General features: G+C 43.5%; 1 protein-coding gene across 5 annotated transcripts in view; it reads right to left on the bottom strand.

Annotated features, from left to right (window-relative positions):
- The window catches only part of DUSP16 (dual specificity phosphatase 16), an 85,392-nt gene that overhangs the window by 8,347 nt on the left and 55,875 nt on the right, over positions 1-21,170 (bottom strand). For all 5 annotated transcript variants that reach the window (XM_079937639.1, XM_079937642.1, XM_079937643.1 and 2 more), the window contains 2 exons: positions 20,201-20,364; positions 5,033-5,192 (listed from right to left, as the gene is read on the bottom strand). In XM_079937639.1, coding sequence (XP_079793765.1) covers positions 5,033-5,192; positions 20,201-20,364 — 324 coding nt within the window. The remainder of the gene's footprint in view (positions 1-5,032; positions 5,193-20,200; positions 20,365-21,170) is intronic.

Raw genomic sequence — 21,170 nt, 5'->3', positions numbered from 1 at the left:
AACGCCGACTCAGAATCCACCTTCCTATAATTTCCCTATTTTTCTCTGGGAGACTTTTCTGTGTGTCATAAAGTGGCTCACTTTACTTGCTGAATTTAAGAAGAAGCCATGTGTGGGCCATGAATCAATTTCAGGAGGTCACCTTAATGAGGACCAGGAGAACTCTGACCTCTTCCTTGATCTCCAGGAGATACTGTCTGACTGCGTCATGCTAACTCCCCATAACATGGTAGAAGGACTCGTGAACACTGTTAGAACCAAGAACCAAGGAAATCCGATCGCACGGTGCTGCCACCTCTCACTGTAGATGAGCTTTAAAAGCTTTCTCGTGGACATGGATGAAGTTATCCCACGCCTGGAAGCAACTACCACTTTAGCCAGTACAGTGGCTACCTTATATCTGAACAATTACGTATGTGCTTACCCTTTACCTACATGCTGCTGCCAGGAGCTAAATTCTTCCCTTTTCAGCCTTGTTTTCATTGATAACTACCAAAAGTTTACCAAACTTTATGGTAAAGTTCTCGTAATTAACAAGGTATCCAGGGAATCTGCTCTGGCAGCTGAGTAATACAATATACAATAATACTTCAATCTCACCGCCTCTGTTATACATATAATAAATTCCCAACGTATAGGACTTATTGTTTGTTACGTACAAAACACCGTAGAGCTTTAAGGTACTACATGAACAATCAAGCAGCTTCCCTTTAGACAGGGAAATCAAACACAATAAAACAATAACAAACGAACACAAAACAACATTGAAACAAAGAAAAAAGGATCACGCTATACAACCTAACAGTATATAAACACACGTACGTCAAGTCCAAGCCTTCCTGGGCTACACAGCTCTCTTCCTCCTCTCAACTATTCAGTATTTAGCCTATACTGCTCTTAGTATTTCCTCTTTCACCTTGGCTGCTAAGAAGCTCAAAGGAAAGGTGTTCACTCAATTTCAAGAGATAACTAATTCCGGTTTTACTGTGCCTTTCCTAGTCCCATATTACCTGGCTCTTGCCCTTCTGTCCTGCTTTAATGGGTACGCGTGTGAATGTGTGTTATCTTTTGATCCCAACCTCTTACTGTAAGCTGCTTCAAATTCTTATTGGAAGTAGGCTGGCTTTAAATATTTTTTTAATGTTGACAGTACTCTCTCATCATTTTTAATAATTATCACGAAACTAGACTAGGAGGACCGAGAAGGGTCTTGCTTCTAACACTCCCCAAAGCGTTTAACACTGAGCACACAGTGTGAACCCAGTAAATACTGGCTGGCTGACCGATACATACTTTAAAAGGTAATCTTTATAAAAAATTTGAAAAAGGCTGGAAGGAAATAAAGCAATGATGATAACCGATGTGTTAGGATGTTGAGGTTACAGGTTTCTTTTTCAAATGTTCTGCGTGGTACTTACACTGTTCTTACAACTGCTTTGATGATATATTTTAAAAATCTAAAGTGATTATACTTAAGTGGGGTTCATTAGAACACATTTCTTGGCAGAACTGAGTGCTAAACTGAGTCTCTTAAGGCAGAGGAAGTAATACCTGTCAACCTGGCGGAGAGGAGAAGGGAAACATTTGAGAAAGACCCACGGTGGGGCTGGACCACCACTCAGAAAACAGCCTTGGCTGGCGCATGCTGGGCGGGAAGTGACCGGAGAGGAGGGTTCGGAGGTGCGAAGCAGGTGTTGGAGAGTCTGGGAATGTTGGGCTAGGGACTCGAGGCAATTAAGGAGCCTCTGCAGGTTCCTGAATAGGGGGCAACAAGAAGGCGCTGACGGGGAAAACCGGAAATAAAAAAAAAGCAGGCTGCCACTACAGCAATCCAGGAATTAAACAAGATGTATCTATTTTTTCAATTTTATCTATTTTTCAGTTTTTTCTATTTTATCAATTCTAGGATTAAAAAGAGAGAGGGGATAACAAATGCAATGGGTTAAGAGGGAGTCAGTGACGGGGAGAAGTTAAAGAGGCTAAAAAGAAGGAAGAAATAACTGAGGTGACAGAGCACAGCTCCAAGGAAAAACAGAAAAGGACTTAGGTAATTTTTAAAACAGTTACTATTTTTTTTTTTTTTTTTTTTTTTTGCAGTATGCAGGCCTCTCATTGCCATGGCCTCTCCTGTTGCGTTGTGGAGCACAGGCTCCGGTCGCGCAGGCTCAGCGGCCATGGCTCACGGGCCCAGCCGCTCCGCGGCATGTGGGATCTTCCCGGACTGGGGCACGAACCCGCGTCCCCTGCATCGGCAGGCGGACTCTCAACCACTGCGCCACCAAGGAAGCCCCAACAGCTACTATTTATTAGAGCCAATTATGAGTCAGGCACCTTGCAAGGCGTTTTACATGCATTATCTATTTTAATCTGAACAATATCCCTAAAAGGTAGAAACATTATCTTTAGTCTCCAGATCAGGAAACTGAGGCACAGAAGTTTTAGTAACTCACCTGGAGTCACTTAACCGATAATCAGATACAGTTTGGCTCCAAAGTACATGCTCTTAATTACCTCCCTGGATTGCCCACATAAGCCCTGAGTTTGCGCGGGCGAGTGAAGCAGGAGCCTGTGCGAGCGGCCAGCTGGGCCGGGGGCCCTGGTCGGTGACTCGGGGCGCTGACGGGCAAATGCGCCCGCCGCGGCCTGCATCCACTAGAAGTAAAGGCAACACCCCATGAAAACTGTGTCCTTCCAACAAACTCTACTGAACAAACTTACTGAAATTTAACCTGAATAATAAAAAGAAAAAGTATGAGCCTATACGTTATTAAGTCCTGGTATGAGGGTATGTCTTCAAATTATATTCTCTGACATGACTAACTATAGCTTAGAACAGCCTGGACGAGACTAGCAACTGTAGCAAACATGGGCTGAATTCCACAGTGGGCTGGACGTGTTGCCCTGGATTGTCTGGGTGGGAAAAGGATGGTGGCCCTAACAGTAAACAGGGCCAAGCAAGTGAACTACTGGTAAGTAAAAATATCTTCAGATATACAATAAATCACGGTACGTATTTGGGTGGGTATTTCACCAACCAGCAACATGATAAAATTCCTTTTGCAGGAATTAAAAGTGGCTAAGAGCTCCAATGAAAGAAGAAAGTAAGCTGGGGCAAAGTTATTCATATTCTGTCTTTTCTACCAACCTCCTAAAGCTTAGACATTGCCATGACTTAACAGAATCAGGTTCTATTCTAAATAGATACTGAAATCGCACTTTTAGCTGAAATTAGAGCCAATCATCTCCGGATCAATGTGACATGCAATGGGGACATTATAACTGTCATCTTTTAAAGAGGCAAACATTGGGCTTCCCTGGTGGCGCAGTGGTTGGGAGTCCACCTGCCGATGCGGGGGACATGGGTTTGTGCCCCAGTCCGGGAGGATCCCACGTGCCGTGGAGCGGCTGGGCCCGTGGGCCATAGCCGCTGAGCCTGCGTGTCCGGAGCCTGTGCTCCGCAACGGGAGAGGCCACAACAGAGAGAGGCCCGCGTACCGGAAAAATAAATAAAGAAAGAAAGAGGCAAACATTGAACGATATGCTGAATATCTCCTAGAAGTAGAATGGTGGGAAGGATTAATTTGGGGACTTTTGTTTGTGATTATTTTAATGTGAATTATCAAGCCATTTATCTTCAGGTGTTTCACAGAATGCATGCCAATTAAAGAGGAGACGACTTGGCAATCTGAAATCTTGAAAAAAAGATCTGTTTCAGAATTACCCGAAGTTCCAAAAGCACTGTCTAGAAAATTCCTCTCACAGATGAAAGCATATAGTGAGGGGCTTAATTTACACAGTTTCACTGTTTAAAAGGAACTAGGGGCTTCCCTGGTGGCACAGTGGTTAAGAGTCCGCCTGCCGATGCAGGGGACACAGGTTTGTGCCCCAGTCTGGGAAGATTCCACATGCCGCGGAGCAGCTGGTCCTGTGAGCCATGGCTGCTAAGCCTGCGCGTCTGGAGCCTGTGCTCCGCAACGGGAGAGGCCACGGCAGTGAGAGACCCGAGTACCGCAAAAAAAAAAAAAAAAAAAAAAAAATGGAACTAGTTCTTTATTTTTAAACTTTCAGTAACCAATTCAGAGTATTTAATTGTGGATGAGGGTGCTCAAACTTGTGTGACTGGGGGAAAAGTAACGAAAACTCTTCCCACGGACATCAAGAGTCACACCTTCTTGTGTTGGTCAAGAGCAAAGAACACGTCTCCTTGGTTTAGCCACTTTCCACCAAAACCACATTTCAAATACACATCATCGATTTCCTAGCAGCAGATCTGATCCCGGGGCACCAAAATGTCACAACAGCGCCAGAAGCTGGGAGTCAGGGAGGCTCCAGGGCTGACGGGCCCAGTGAGCAGAACAAAGTACGGTATGGACCAGACCCTGTCACAGACAACGCCAAGGAACGACCACACAAGTATTAGAGTGTGTGTGTGTGTGTGTGTGAGAGAGAGAGAGAGAGAGAGAGAGAGAGAGAGAGTGTGTGTGTGTGTGTGTGTGTGTGTGCGCTGGAATTTCATTAGATCCGATACTACTTGAAATTACTGGCACACGGACTGAGGCTTAGGAATCTTGTGACATAAAGACTTTAAATGTAATGGGATTTGTTTTCACAGGATTTGACTTTTCTCTGGGGAAAACACAGCAGGCAAGGCAGAACCAGTTTAAGGAATGCCACCACAGTTTCCAAAAGTCTTTTACAGGATTTGACGAAGTGGGTAAAAAGTTTAATCCCAAAAGTTTAACCGATTTTCAAGCACTTGCCAATACATAATCACAGTTCCCATCAGGCTTAACCCTGGTCGTGTTAAAGTTAGCGAGGATGTCACAAGGCTAGTCCCTAGGGAGGGCCTGGCACACACACACCACCTTGGCCACTAAATGAGATAAGGAGCATCATGTGTTCTCAAACTTTTGAACTGTATGAAATAGGTTCCTTTTCTCTAATGAAAAAAAAGGGGAGGAAGGGAGGGAGGGATATACCTCTACATGAGACTATAACCCAAAGGGCTTGTAATATTACTTGAGCTACTTACCAATGAAATCTACTGACTTGTCCAACCACGGCAAAATTTTCTCACAGAAGCTATCATTCACAGGCACTCGCAGGAAATGAGATTCAGGGATAAAGTCAGGCTTGGGACAGGTGTTGCTGGCATTTAACACATAACCAATCCCATTCTGTTGCATCAGCTCCTAGGGACGGAAAGAGCAATTAAAGTAACTAATAACATACTAGCAGATCATCTTTAAAGAGAAAAGTTTAGCATGATTAAAATGACTAGTTTCCTTGAAACAATCAGACTACATTCAATCAGTGAAATCCAATAAACCTAGCAAAATGACATGTAAAGACTTAAGTTTAAAGCAGAATCTAAAACTGAAGTGTAGTTAATTTACAATGTTGTGTTAGTTTCAATTGTATGTCAAAGTGATTCAGTTATACACATATATATATATTTAGATTCTTTTCCATTGTAGGTTATTATAAGATACTGAGTAGAGTTCCCTGTGCTATACAGTATGTCCTTGTTGTTTATCTATTTTACATAGTAGTGTGTATATGTTAATCCCAAATTCCTAATTTATCCCTCCCTACCACTTTTCCCTTTTGGTAACCATAAGTTTGTTTTCTATGCCTGTGAGTCTATTTCCGTTTTGTAAATAAGTTCATTTGTATCCTTTTTTCTTTTTAGATTCCACATAAGTGATATCATATTTTTCTTTCTCTGACTCACTTCACTTAATATGATAATCTCTAGGTCCAACCGTGTTGCTGCAAATGGCATTATTTCATTCCTTTGTATGGCTAAATAGTATTCCATTATATTATATATTATATTACATTATATTATATTATACTATACTATATACACCACATCTTCTTTAACCATTCATCTGTTGATGGGCATTTAGGTTGCTTCCACGTCTTGGCTATTGTAAATAGTGCTGCAATGGTGCGTGTATTTTTTCAAATTATGGTTTTCTCCAGATATATGCCCAGGAGTGGGATTGCAGGATCATAAGGTAGCTCTATTTTCAGTTTTTTAAGGAACCACCATACTGTTCTCCGTAGTTGCTGTAACAATTTACCTTCCCACCAACAGTGTAGTAGGGTTCCCTTTTCTCCACACCCTCTCCACACCCTCTATAAAGTCTACAAATTTATTATTTGTAGACTTTATAATGATGACCATTCTGACTAGTGTGAGGTGATACCTCATTGTAGTTTTGATCTGCATCTCTCTAATGATTAGCAATACTGAACATCTTTCCATATGCCTGTTGGCCATCTTTGTGTCTTCTTTGGAGAAACGTCTATTTAGGTCTTCTGCCAACTTTTTGATTGGTTTTTTTTTTTTAATTAAGCTGTATGAGCTGTTTATATATTTTGGAAATTAATCCCTTGTCAGTAGCATCGTTTGCAAATATTTTCTCCCATTCTGTAGATTGTCTTTTTGTTTTGTTTATGGTTTCCTTTGATGTTCAAAAGCTTTTAAGTTTAATTAGATCCCATTTATTTTTGTTTTTATTTCCATTACTCTAGGAGACGGCCCGAAAAAGATCTTGCTGCGATTTATGTCAGAGTGTTCTGCCTATGTTTTCCTCTAGGAGTTTTATGGTTTCCAGTCCTACATTTAGGTCTTTAATCCATTTTGAGTTTATTTTGGTATATGTTGTTAGAGAATGTTCTAATTTCATATTTTTACATGCAGCTGTCCAGTATTCCCAGCACCATTTATTGAAGAGACTTCTTCTTCATTGTATATTCTTGCCTCCTTTGTCATAGATTGACCATAAGTGTGTGGGTTTAGCTCTGCGCTTTCTATCCCGTTCTGTTGATCCGTGTGTCTGTTTTCATTCCCAGTACCTTACTGTTTTGATCACTGTAGATTTGTAGTATAGTCTGAAGTCAGGGATACTTATTCCTCCAGCTCCATTCTTCCTTCTCAAGATTGTCTTGGCTATTCGGGGTCTTTGTGTTTCCATACATACAAATTAAAAAAATTTTTTGTTCTAGTTCTGTGAAAAATGCCATTGATAATTTGATAGGAATTGTACTGAATGTGTAGATTGCCTTGGGTAGTATGGTCTTTTAACAATACTGATTTTTCCAATCCAAGAACATATATATATCTTTCCATCATGTTGTGTTCAATTTCTTTCACCAGTGTCTTACAGTTTTCAGAGTACAGGTCTTTTGCCTTCTTAGGTACGTTTATTCCTAGGTATTTTATTCTTTTTGATGTGATGGTAAATGGGACTGTTTCCTTAATTTCTCTTTATGATATTTTGTTAGTGTATAGAAATGCAACATATTTCTGTATATTAATTTCATATCCAGCAACTTTACTAAATTCATGGATGAGCTCTAGTAGTTTTCTGGTAGCATCTCTAGGATCTTCTATGTATAGTAGCATGTCATCTGCAAACAGTGACAGTTTTACTTCTTTTCCAATTTGGATTCTTTTTATTTCTTTTTCTTCTCTGATTTCTGTGGCTAGGACTTCCAAAACTATGTTGGATAAAAATGGCAACAGTGGGCATCCTTGTCTTGTTCCTGATCTTAGAGGAAATGCTTTTAGCTTTTCACCATTGAGTATGATCTTAGCTGTGGGTTTACCGTATATGGCCTTAATTATGTTGAGGTATGTTCCCTCTATGCCCACTTTCAGAAGAGGTTTTTTTTTATTATTATAAATGGATGTTGAATTTTATCAAAAGCTTTTTCTGCATCTACTAAGATAATCATATGATTTTTACTCTTCAATTTGTTAATGTGGTATATATCACACTGACAGATTTGTGGATACTGAAAAGTCCTTGATCCTTGGCATACTTGATCATGATGCATGATGCTTTTAATGTATTGCTGGAGTCGATTTGCTAGTATTTTGTTGAGGATTTTTGCATCTATGTTCGTCAGTGATATTGGCCTGTAATTTTTTCTTTTTTTTGTGATATCTTTGTCTGGTTTGGGTATCAGGGTGATGGTAGCCTCATAGAATGAGTTCAGAAGTGATCCCTCCTCTGCAATTTTCTGGAAGAGTTTCAGAAGGATAGGTGTTAAGTCTTCTCTAAATGTTTCGTAGAATTCACCTGTGAAGCCATCTGGTCCTGGACTTTTGCTTGTTGGGAGTTTTAAAATCACTGATCCAATTTCAGTACTGGTAATTGGTCTGTTCATATTTTCTGTTTCTTCCTAGTTCAGTCTTGGGAGATTGTATTTGTATCTTTCTAAGAATTTGTCCATTTCTTCTAGGTTGTCTACTTTATTGGCATATAGTTGCTCACAGTGGTCTCCTATGATCCTTTGTATTTCTGTGGTGTAGACTGCAACTTCCTTGTCACTTCTGATTTTACTGATTTGGGCCCTCTCCCTTTTTTCCTTGATGAGTCTGGCTAAACGTTGATCAATTTCACTTATCTTTTCAAAGAACCAGCTTTTAGTTTCATTGATCTTTTCTATTGTTTTTTTAGTCTCTATTTCATTTATTTCTGCTCTGATTTCTTTCATTCTACTAACTTTGGGCTTTGTTTGTTCTTCTTTCTCTAGTTGCTTTAGGCATAAGGTTTAGGTTGTTTATTTGAGATTTTTCTTGTTTCCTGAGGTAAATTTGTATCACCATAAACTTCCCTCTTAGAACTGCTTTTGTTGCATCCTGTAGGTTTTGGATCGTCGTGTTTTCATTTTCATTTGTCTCAAGGTATTTTCTGATTTCCTCTTTGATTTCTTCAGTTATCCACTGGTTGTTCAGTAGCATATTGTTTAGCCTCCACGTGTTTGTGCTTTTTGCAGTTTTCTCCCTGTAATTGATTTCTAGCCTTATAGCGTTGTGGTCGGAAAAGATGCCTGATATGATTTCAGTTTTCTTAAATTTATTGAGGCTTTAAAGCAGAATTTTTTAAGGGCAAAATAGGCTGTTTAAAAGATCACACATCACTAATATAGTCAACTCTCTATTATCTTCATTACTAGAGAGAGAAGTGGAACAAAGAACAGAAAATAAAACCGCGACAGTTTACTATGACTTGCCCCTCCTGGGCAACTATGTAAATTTATTATGACCATGTTAGATGTAATCCCCAAAATGCATGAATAAGTGCATTGATTTACAAGATTTGGGAGTATGCTAGAATACTTTTGTTTGTTTGTTTTGTTTATTTTGTGCTATGACTTCAGAATATATGCACACACAATGAGAACATTTTCTTCCCAAACTGAACATGCTGGTTGTTCTCTAAGATACAGTCCTAGGCCATCTTCTGGCTGTAAATACTCTCTCTGAAGGTTGACTCTGTTTCCGTAGTTTCTTTTTGTTTGTTTTTTTGGGGTTTTTTTTTTGCGGTACGCCGGCCTCTCACTGCTGTGGCCTCTCCCGTTGCAGAGCACAGGCTCCGGACGCGCAGGCTCAGCGGCCATGGCTCACGGGCCCAGCCGCTCCGCGGCACATACGATCTTCCCAGACGTGGGCATGAACCCGTGTCCCCTGCATCGGCAGGCAGACTCTCAACCACTGCGCCACCAGGGAAGCCCCCTCCGTAGTTTTAATTATCACCTCTACATGCTGATGACTCTTAAATAAATACACACACACACACACACACACACACACACACACACACACACACGCCCTCTTTAATTTCTGACGTCATTTCCAGCCGCTTCCTGGTATCTCTATTTGGATGTTCCTCAGGACCTTCAAACTCAAAATGTCAGAAACACAGCACATTCTCTTTCTCCCTTCTCTGCCTCAAATTCTTGTTTCCTCTCTGTAATCCAAAACCGGTTTTTGGTAATAACATCCACCCAGACACTTGAGCTAGAAAATGGGATCATTTCGTCCTGTTTTTCTTCCTCACCACCCCCATCCTAATGTTGCCAAACCCTCCTGGTATCGCCCCTCCCGTCCACCCTTTCTCTCTATTCCCAGTCGCTGCTCAGGGGTAAGCCCTCACCATGGTAGCAAAAGAGCCAACAGGGAGCTCTTGAAGTTTGCGGTGTTTTCCTCTCCAAACAACAACCGGAGTAATCTTTCTTGTAATTAAACGCGAGCTACGTGCTTTCTCCACACTTAGTTTCATCATGTCTCACTGCCTGCTCCTGTTCCGTACCATCGCCAAATCCCCTTCACATGCGCATCCCCCTTCCCCGATGCTGCTCGCACCGTCTGAGCTCAGCAGGCCCTGTTCCTCTTCCTGATGACTCTTCCACTTTTCTACTTTAAGTTAACCTTACTATGAAGCCCTCCTACGGGTGCATAATTAACCATTCTGTTCTCTGCCCGTCCGAAGGACTTTGGACATGCTATTAGTAAAGCACCGAGCACATTAGCAGGTTCCCTCGTCTCTCCTATTAAGCAGTGAAGTAGTGAGGTCTTGGCCGGATGCTTGCCTGTTCTTCTCCCTTCAGCACCAGGTACATAGCTGCACTCGGTACGTGTTTGTTCAGCTAACATCCCGTCCACCATTTTCCAGGCAAGCCTATACAACCCGCTTCATTTAGTCATCCATTGCTGCCTCTCAGGAAATGTCCCTGGCCTGAAATCATTCTCTTCGAAGCAACTCTGGTCACGTCTTCCTTTTCTTGGAATGCTACCTCCTCTACAGATCTGTTCCAACTCCAACTCCCCGAAGGACAGTTGGTCATTTTCTCCCTATTTTAGCCTCCTGCCAACGCGCTCATCCCTTCAATTACCACATTCAGCGCAATAAATATATTGTTTTACAGAAAAGTAGACTGAGTAAATCCAGATCAGGTGTGCAGCCCTCTCGGCTATCAGATGACAGAGTCAAGAAACAGCTTGTGGAGCTGGGCGAGCTTCTTAGAGTGACTGACCCTCGCCTTCCGAAGGTCTCGTAGGCTCCCGTTAGATCTCAGTGGTGTTTACAACTTTTAAATGTCTGTACACGAGCGAAGGTCACACTGTTTTCTACCACTGTCTGATCACCACAGCGTTTCCCACGCAAGAACGGCAGCATTACTGGAGATAAAAGTCTTTCATGCCTCTCTCATGAACGCTCCTTAAAGAAAGGAACCTTTTTACATTTCCATCTCCTTTCCATCAACAGTGTGACAGAGATTTATTAAATTAAAAGTAGTACGATAATAAAGACACAGGAGTTTCTGAGGAGAGAGGCTGACACGGGCAGCGTTACCTACTCTACACAAAAGACCACAGGCGATGCTCACAAATGACAACACTAACGTGAGACAAGTCAGTAGTGAGCATCAAATGTGATTTCCCCACACAAAGTCTAGAATAATGTACACTTCTGACAATTAGCCTAATAGTCTACATTCTGTAGAAATGACCACTTAAACCTAAATTCAATGAAAAATGTGTTGGGCACCTTTGCTACAGTTGCTATGTTATATTAACAATATACTACTATGGTACACGTTAATAAACAACATCTAACGTTTACCGAGTGCCTACTGTGTACCTGGGACTGTGCTAAGCCTTTAAATGCACCGTCTCATTTAATCCTCACAACCACCCTTTGAGATGGATACTATTCTTCTTCTCATTTTTAAAATGAGGAAACTGAGGCTTAGAGAGTTCATGGAATGTTTCCAAAGTTATACAGCTAACAAGTGGTCCAGAGTAGAAATCCAAATCCAAGCATATTCTCATCTCCAGAATCCGTCCTCTTAACTGCCATTCTCTACTGAAGTTCTTTTTAAAGCAAATTAGATGGAGCAATAAAGTAACTCGCCTACATACAGACTTTCTTTTTAACCAAATGAAGTAACAGAATATGAAGTTTTAACTGCATCCTTTTCCACCCTTTTTAACTGTAACCAGTTAGGACATAAAGGAGCACCCCTCTGGGCATGGACGTAACTCAGGACACTTGATGGCTACTGGAGGAGACTAATCACCTGTTTTACCTCTTTCTTCCCTGATTGTCACCTCAGTTGCAGCCACGGGCATCACAGCGTGGCCCTGCTGCCGTGTTCACACTGGCATCTGCTGCTCCCGGCTGAGGCCTGGCTGCCCACGTGCACGTCCCCCAGCCTCACGCCACTGCTGCCACGTGCCCAGTGGTCATGGCCCGATGGAAAGGAAACACGAAAAAGGGGCAGTTCTGACCTCACGTAAGAAACATCAGTCATCCAAGCCTACAACGTTGTTTATGTCTCAACAATATTCTCCACGTATAAAACGGTGTGCCACGAAGAGAGGCACTTAAGTAGTAGCTTTATTTTAGACAACTGATGTAAGGGGGGAGGGGACATTAATGTGTTGAAATGGAGTGATAATAAAATAATTTAACCGCAAAATGAAATGAGAAAAAAATGGTAGTTATACATCAGTGGAAAAAATGAGTTAAAAGAGGAAACCGTTAAAAATGTTACATATATACGTAAAACATTTTAACTCAAAACAAATAAATGTACTTTAATTCACTAATTTCTTGGTGTTTTTTTAAAAATAGGTTAGCTGACTGGAGTTCTTAAGAAAATCACAACCAAATGCATCTACCACTTATACTTTCCATTCTTTAAAGAGCAAGAACTAGTAAAGCAATAAATCAGGACAGAATCTTCTAGATTATGACTGTCCCCTAAATATTCTACGGCTGCCTTCCCCTGCCTAGTAAGACAGAAAAAAACGTAGAGCAATCAGTCTTTCCTGAATCTTTTTTTTTTTTAACATTTATTTATTTATTTGGTTGCACTGGGTCTTAGTTGCGACAGGCGGGCTCCTTAGTTGCAGCTTGTGGGCTCCTTAATCGTGGCTCGCTGGCTTCACAGTTGAGGCACATGGGCCCCTTAGTTGTGGCGGCATGCATGCGGGATCTAGTTCCCTGACCAGGGATCAAACCCCAGCCCCCTGCACTGGGAGTGCGGAGTCCCAACCACTGCGCCACCAGGGAAGTCCCTTTCCCGAATCTTTTGAAACCACTTAGCTTAGGTCATAGAAAAACAACTCTCTTTCCTCATTCATATTTCATCCGTGTATGCAATATTTTAACTAACGTACATCGTTATGATAACAAGTACATTGGCCTAAACAGGTCCGAGAACAAACACAATTGCGTCCTGGTGAGTAAGCTGTTCAAATGGGGTTAGTAGCCCTGCGACGGCCCGGAGCCCACTGCTGCCAGGAGACAGGCGCCCACCTGCCGAGGGCGGCAGAGCAGAGGGGTGGGTGGGGGCTGCAGTCAGCTAAGGCGTCACGTGACTGTCATGTGACCGTTCTGTTCCCTTCTCTCCTGATGATGTTCACGGCCGGGCATGTAAGTGGCCGAGAGGGCATCTTATGTCAATGCTCCTGACAGCAAGAACTGGGATGGAACCACAAGTATGAAGAACGGGTTTGTTTTATAGAATCATGACTGCTTTTACTCAGAGATGGAGGTCTTGACTTCCTACCACATTTTAAGGAATTTACGTAATTCATTCATTGTTGTTTCAGTGTGTTGTGTAAAGCGTACACAACTCAGTATGACTCTGTCCCGTCATTAAACACCGTAATCCTTAGGCTTCCAGAGAGCCTTCATGCTGTTGCATATTTGGCTCAACTTTGTGCTCAGTCGGCTAACACGTGCCTCCTACTGATAACGTAATCTTTCTTCTCCGGCCTTCAAATATCCTTCCGACACCGTGGCCTCTGGGTTCTCTGAGCGCCTCACCTTGAGCACTCCCTCCCGAGGCCCGGTCCGGTCTCTGCCATTACCAGTAACCATAACCTCACACAACGCGCTGCAGGACGCCGCCTCCTTCCTTCCAGCTTACTGCCTTCTACCACCACTCCTGGCGTCCCTCGATCCCCCCCGGACCTCATTCAGCCTCCTCTCTGTCCTTCATCCTCATGACGTCTGTCCTTGCTTCCTGGCCCAGCTTAAATTCTGGGGCCAGTCACTACACAGTTGACCCTTGAACAACTCAGGTTTAAACTGTGCGGGTCCACTTACACGTGCATGCTTTTCAACAGTAAACACTACAGTATTACAGGCTCCACAGCTGGTTGAATCTGAGGTTGCAGAGGCCCTGCGGAGGGCGAGGGCCGACCATAAACGATACGAGGATTAACCCCCTCACTGTTCGAGGGTCACCTGGAATCCCTCCCTCGCTTTCACCCTCAATTACTGGGTCCCTCCGTCACCTCTTCACACTCACGTGGCAAGATCACAGCCCTGGATGAACCTGGCTCGCCGCCGAGTCTGCACCTGCACGCAGGCAGCTGAACGTGGCCCGAGAAGAACACTCAGCAGCGCTGGTGCCGGGCCCCCTCCAGCCACGCTCCCCAGCGGGCGCTCCATGCCCCTGGTCTTCACCTGGCCTCTAGCCTGGATGCCATTCCAGCCCTTCCCCGTTCTTTTCAAACCCTCCATATGTCCTCCCTCACCCTCTCTCTCTGCTCATGGAGAAAACAGAAACAGTCAGAAGGAAGTTTTGATAAACTTCTACCACCACTTCCCTTTCTGCCAGCACACGTGCCTCTAAACCCTCCTTCCTCCTGTTACTGTGGGTGAACTCAGTGTGCAGGACAAGCACACGGGCACCAGTCCCAGAAAACTGGGAGCCCGGCTCAGCACGTGACTGTCCGCCACCTGAGTGACCTTGGAGGGGCTACCTGACCTCCCTCAGCTTTAGTTTCCTTACCTGTAAAACAGGGCTAACGATCTCTATTTTGTAAAGCTGTTATGAGGATAAAGTGGCACATAATATACAAGAAGTTTCAATAAACGTTAGTTCCCTTACTTTACCTTATTTTTAAAATAATAGTTTGTGGGAATGTAAACTGGTACAGCCACTATGGAAAACAGTGTGGCGGTCCCTCAAAAAATTAAAAATAGAGCTGCCGGGCTTCCCTGGTGGCGCAGTGGTTGGGAGTCTGCCTGCCGGTGCAGGGGACACGGGTTCGTGCCCCGGTCCGGGAGGATTCCACATGCCGCGGAGCGGCTGGGCCAGTGAGCCATGGCCTCTGAGCCTGCGCGTCCGGAGCCTGTGCTCCGCAACGGTAGAGGCCACTGCAGTGAGAGGCCCGCGTACTGCAAAAAAAAAAAAAAAAAAAAAAAAAAATAGAGCTGCCATCTGATCCATCAATTCCACTGCTGGGTATTTATCCGAAGGAAACAAAAACACTATCTCCAAAAGACACATGCACCCCCTTGTGCACTGCAGCACTATTTACAGAAGTCGAGACATGGAAACAACCTAAGTGCCCACTGACAGATGAATGGATAAAGACGACGTGGTATTATGTACACAATGGAATATTATTCAGCCTTAGAAAAGAAGGAAATCTTGCCATTTGCGGCAGCAAGGATGAACCTTGAAGGCATTATGCGAAGCGAACTAAGTCAGACAGAGAAGGACAAATACTGTATGATCTCACTTACATGTGGAATCTGAAAAACAAACAGAAACTGAATTCATAGGTGCAGAGAACAGAGTGGTGGCTGCCAGAGGTGGTGGAGGGGAGGGGTAAAGGTGGTCGAAAGGTACAAACTTCCAGTCACAAAACAAGTCAGTCATGGAGATGTAATGCACAGCATGCCGGCTACAGATAATAACAGTGTATTGCATATTTGAAAGTGGCTGAGAAATCTTAAAAGTTCTCATCATAGGAAAAAAAAGGAGTAGCTATGTGTGGTGGTAGATGTTAACTTAGATTTATTGTGATCATTTAGCAATATATACAAATACTGAATGTTGGATATAATGTTACTTGAAACTAATATACTTGAAATATGTTATATGTCAATTATATAATGACGTATAACATATACGTCATTATATATATGTTATACGTCAATTACATCTCAATTAAAAATAACTTATAAATCACATGGTATATAAATTATATCTCAGTAAAGTTGCTGCCCACCCCCCAGCCTGTAATGTATATCTTTCACTAATTCAAACTGTCCTTTCTCCTAATTGGCCTCAAGTAGGGAAATTACACTGAATGTAGCAGGCTGGGTATAAAAAAGGGTTCAGCTGTAAAGTAGAAAAGACTACCCCCTAAGAAATTAAAAAATAGATTCTGGTTTCAAAACACAATCAAGAAAGTGTTCAAAAATAATTTTTGTGAGTCAAAAAATAAATCTTAATTTTACTGCTATGATTTGCATTCACTTTTTTTCCCCCTTTGTTTCCTTCTCCTAAACCATGAAACAACTTTGCCCCGTAGTTGGACTAATTTCTAAATATGGGCTCTATACTCTGTTGATACAGACTGTGGAGTAATATATGGAATACAGCTTTAATACAACTGCTCTGTTTGGTCAGGTTGCCCACGTTCATTCAGGCTGAGGACAGAGGTCCCATTAAATCACACAGGCACTGCAAATGTACATAAAGGAGTTGTAATTTTTCTTTCTGAAGTCAATTTAATGAGTGAGTTTGCATTTGCCACTCCCCTTGCCTTCAGAATTGACCTACTTCCTCCAGCCTGCCTTCCTCAGCCAGCCACGCCCAATGTACCCACCACTCACCCCAGACCCTTGTACACCCTACCCGGTGGTGACAATAACAGTGTCCCTATAAACCAGGAACTGCTCTTGGTGCCTGGCGTAAGGCCACGTCACAGGAGCCTCACAAGAACACTAGGGGGCAGGAATCATCTCAGGTTGCAGGTGAAGAAGCAGATTCGGGGCACGTGGCTCCGGCCGGTGAGGCGAAGACCTGGCATGCGAATCCTCCCGGTCCGGAGCCGGCTCTCGCTCCTGCCTGAATCACCTTGTTTGCGAATTACCGTCTCAGGAACAGGCCTTGTCTAACCAACCTGCACTCTGTATGGCGTTCTACACACCGTGGACCCTGAATAAATACTTTCACTGATCATTTTGACGACATGAGCCTTTGTCTTCCTAGATCACAGAGAAACCTGAAAGCAGTATTTGGCTATACGGTGTCCAGGCTACAGCCTAACTCTCGTATGAAAACACCAGAGAAAGTGGCAGTAGTCCTGGGGACGGGCAGAACAGCAAGGCAGCCCAGGAAAGCCAACTGTGCGTGTTAGAAGACTGAAATAAGAAGCTACCCCCCAAAAAGCTGGCCGCACCCTGTTTAAAATGGGGAAGGCGCGGGCACGGCAGCTTTAGGGAAGAAGCCGAAGAGGTCCCGGCTCAGGAACGACTCGCGGTAGGGAATCCCATCGTACACCCTGTGTGTAAGTGGGAAACAAAAGTCCGTTTGAAATTTTAACTGGTCAAGGAGAAAAAAACATCAGGAACTTCTGTCTGTCCCATTATAACTAGAGATTCTGGTTCAAGTCCCACTCAGTCAGATGTGAACTGTGGGCACCAGCAAACTGCTTTAGTGTAACAGCTGTACAACTCCAGTTCAAAGACCAGAGGAGGACAGATTGTGGGAAACAAAGTACAGATGCGAGGGGAAAGGAAGTGTGTTCTTTTTGCTACCAGTGCCTTCTTACAGTCTTTTACAGAAGAGCTATGTCTTTGAGACCTAAGTAAAAACAATCACATGCTGAGAGTATTGACCTGCACCGTCTGATCTGTGGAAGCACAGGCACATGTGGCACGTCCACAGTGAGAGTCCATAAGACACACACCAGATTTCAAAGACCTAGTACCAAAAACTGTAAAGTGCCAATAATTTTTTATATTGATTGCATGTTGAAATGGTAATATTCTAGACATACAGTGATGAATGTCATTAAAATTAATTTCACTTGGGTTTTTCTTTAACTTTTTAAATAAGGCTATCAGAACATTCTAGATTATATATGTGGCTTGCATTATACTTCTGTGGGATGATGCTGGTATAGAACATGCTGTAGACAAAGCAGGAGGAAACAAATCTCAGCTGTGATTCAACAGACTGTTAAGACTTGTCAGTCCTTCATGACAGCCTGTTACAGAGATTTCAATTTCCAGACGATGAGGATTTCTGGTGTTCTACAAACACAGGACTTAGAGCCAGAGTAGTTTGGGTTTGAGGAGGTCTCTGTCACTCACTAGCTTTGAGGTCAATGACTTTCTAGCCACAAAATCTTGGGTAAGTAAGTGACATAACTCAGAGCCAACCTACCTCCAAATCCTATTATGAGGGTTAAATGCAGTGACATAAAGGGCCTAGCATTCTAAATGATAAACACTATCATCCTCCCCAGAAATTTTCCGTGACATGCTTTTAACATATTTTAGTGGCACTTTATTACAAATAAATAAATAAATAGGAAGATGACTAATAAGATTAGTGGTCTTGTGGTGGTGGTTCTTAGAAACTTCTAAGTTTGACTAAAAAGGAACGTACTATCAGGGGAGATTATAAAATCTTCATCTCTGGAGATCTTCCAGAAGAAGAGAACACATTATTTCTCCTGGGAAGTTTAAACCAGAGAGTGGAGCAGGGAGATGAGTTTATGCTGTTTTCGAAAGAGAGGCACATCCAGTTCTAAGACCCAGCAGCGGGGTGATGTGGTGGAATTTATATAACATTTCTGGAATTACGATTTCCTCATTATCGAACGAAGGAGGCTGACTAAATGATCTGTAAGGTCCCCTCCAGCACTAGGACTCTGCTCAACAGTGAACCTAGAGGTTACGTACATAGAAATTTCTACTCGCCACCTTGAAAGCACTCTTCTCACCACTCCCTAGTCTGCACGTCGGCAGCTCCCAAAGCAGCTTTCTCACGGTCTTCCCCAATGACTCCTTGCTCAACCTGTTTCCCCGTGAGCTTGCATAAGCCCATTCTCCCCCTACAACCATTTCCTTTCAAGGCATCTGTGTGCCTATCCTGTTTAGCACACGGACATGTAGAAGCCAATTAAAAACAGAAAACTATCAGCCCCCGGCACACCTCAACTTCAGGTTCCAGTTTAACTGCTCTCACCCTGCAGGCCTCACTTAGCTGTTAACTGACACATTTGTTAAACCTGGAAAAGGTATGCAGCAAAATCAAGGTACCACTGCACTGAATGTCAGAAGTAACAGAAAGGACCTGTCACATAACTACTTGTAAATCACCTGCCAGTGACCGGTTAAGTTTTACTGGGGGGGATTCTGAACAGGATCCTTAACTAGGAATTTTATTTCATTTTGTTTTATTTGCTGATCTAAGGATTAAATAAAGCACCTCCGGGTGTGCCCCAGGGTTGCATGTGACTTTAGGAAATCAATTTTGCTTTCTGTGACATAGTTTGCTTATCTCTCAAAGAGAACTAATAAAATGCACGTGCTCAAAGACATCGTGACCCCACCAGAAAGGCTCAGTGCAAGCATAAGCTATCAAATTTCAAATACCTCACAGAACGAGCAGACATGTTAGCAAAAATGTCCAGGCAAAATTCTGAAGAGGCAGGAGTTTTGAGAACAAAAAAGAAGAAGAGAGCAAAAAGAATGCCTCCTTGCTGCCCAGTGAGAGGGTGTTTTTGCTCTCCACGTGCTAAAGTAAAGCAAGCCCACCTGGAAGCTTATCTTACGGTCAGCCCAATTCTTTCAGCTCCTCAAGCAGAAATACCCAAAAAGCAGCACTTGCAGATCACCAGCGGTTGAATTACGATCTTTGACTGCTTTTTCAATTAGAGACAAACCACTTTCCAGGCAGTTAGAGCACTGTTTTCTGGCACCACTTGTTAAGAGCATATAAGCAGTGGAGACAGACGGATCTTAGTTCTGCCGCTGTCACGTGTGTACCGTTATATATAATGGCCTCAAGCAATCAACACGGCTCCTCCGTGGGATACACCTTGTTCAGAACGGCTCACATCCTTTTCATCCAGTTATTTACGGTCCTCCCTCTTCTTTCTCAACCAAACTGCTCCAAGGGGCCTCAGGCGGGGCGCCTGCAGAGCGTCTTCTTAGCGCTGGTCCTCACCATCCTTTTACCCCCCTCCCCGCCCCTCTAGCCAGGAGTCATCGTGAGATCTTCCTCAGTCCAAGCCAACCCGAGTCCCTTTCTAGTTGCTGCAGTAAATAAATACATCTCTATATGTGAAATCATCTAGGCGGCATGAGCCTTCCTGGGTGTGCCCAACCGCAGGTCTCCTGGACCTGTAAGCACAGCACACTTGACAACGGCTTAGCCTTCCTACAGCGAGCAGAACGTCACAGCAGACGGCACTGGGGAGGATGGTACGGCCGCTGGGCTGCTCACAGGGGAGCTGCACTAAGAACACGGGGTGCGTGTGCCTGAAAGGACAGCCCGCCGGCAGCCCAGTGCTTCTCCAGCTGCTGTCAAGAAACCCTGCAATGAAGGTTATGTTCAAAGCACCCACCTTGTTGAGGACATCTCGCTGGCAGCCAAGATAGAGATTGGGCAGAATTCGGGTTGGCCCAATGTTGGCAACAGGTAAGCAAGGCTGAGAAATGCAGGTGGGGACTAGGGTGGATTTTCCTTCACAGAGGCCAGGGAAACAGCGGGAGAACTCGGCAAACCCACCTAAGGACAGACAGGGTACAGTTACGCCGTGCATAAAGATGAAAACCAGCCTTCTGCTAACTACTCAAATACAGTTGTCTGAAAAGAACAATCAGATCCCACAGATGGAAGTGGAGCCCCGTCCACAGCTGCTCGGTCTGGGGTACAATCCAGCACCAGACCCAGCTTTGCAAGCCCACGAAAGTGACCCCAGGCCCTGAAGGCACTTAGTGACTCACCCCCTCGCTCTCACTCCCTTCACCTTCACGCATCCTATGTCTTCCCCCTGCTCCCTGTCGTATTTCGTGTGACTTAAAGAGGACTGAAAGTAGCAGATAACCGAGCCAAGACAGATGCAAAATGCGGATACAAAAACACATGAACTGAGGCCAGACGTGACTTCTTCAAAATAAAATTGACAGAGTTAAAAGCTCCTTCCAGAATGAACTTTAAATCTTCCTACTGTATAAGTTTTATATTTCAAAGATACCACATACCCCCTTTACTCTTACAAATATTCTCTATATCGAGGGTCGCATAATGACCCCCGATTCCGGGGTCTCCTGTTCACTGGCTGAGCGCTGTGAACAAGGGCCGACAGACCCTAACCGCTCAGGTTACATGGACGCCTCGTGGCAAGATTTCTGGACTCGGAGGAATTCAGTGTTTTCCAGTCCCTTCCTTATAATGACCTACTCTAGGATCTTCATTAGGTCACAATCTCACTCCCTGTTAATGAAGAGAAATCTATTGGCTAAGGAGACACTCTCACCTCCTTTCAGAAAAGAAAAGATGAACAAGGTCTTCCCTGGGTTTTCCAATCTAAA

Source organism: Stenella coeruleoalba (genome assembly GCF_951394435.1).
Source record: "Stenella coeruleoalba genome assembly, chromosome: 11".
NCBI classification, from domain to species: domain Eukaryota; kingdom Metazoa; phylum Chordata; class Mammalia; order Artiodactyla; family Delphinidae; genus Stenella; species Stenella coeruleoalba.
This window is presented reverse-complemented; position numbering and strand designations above follow the sequence as displayed.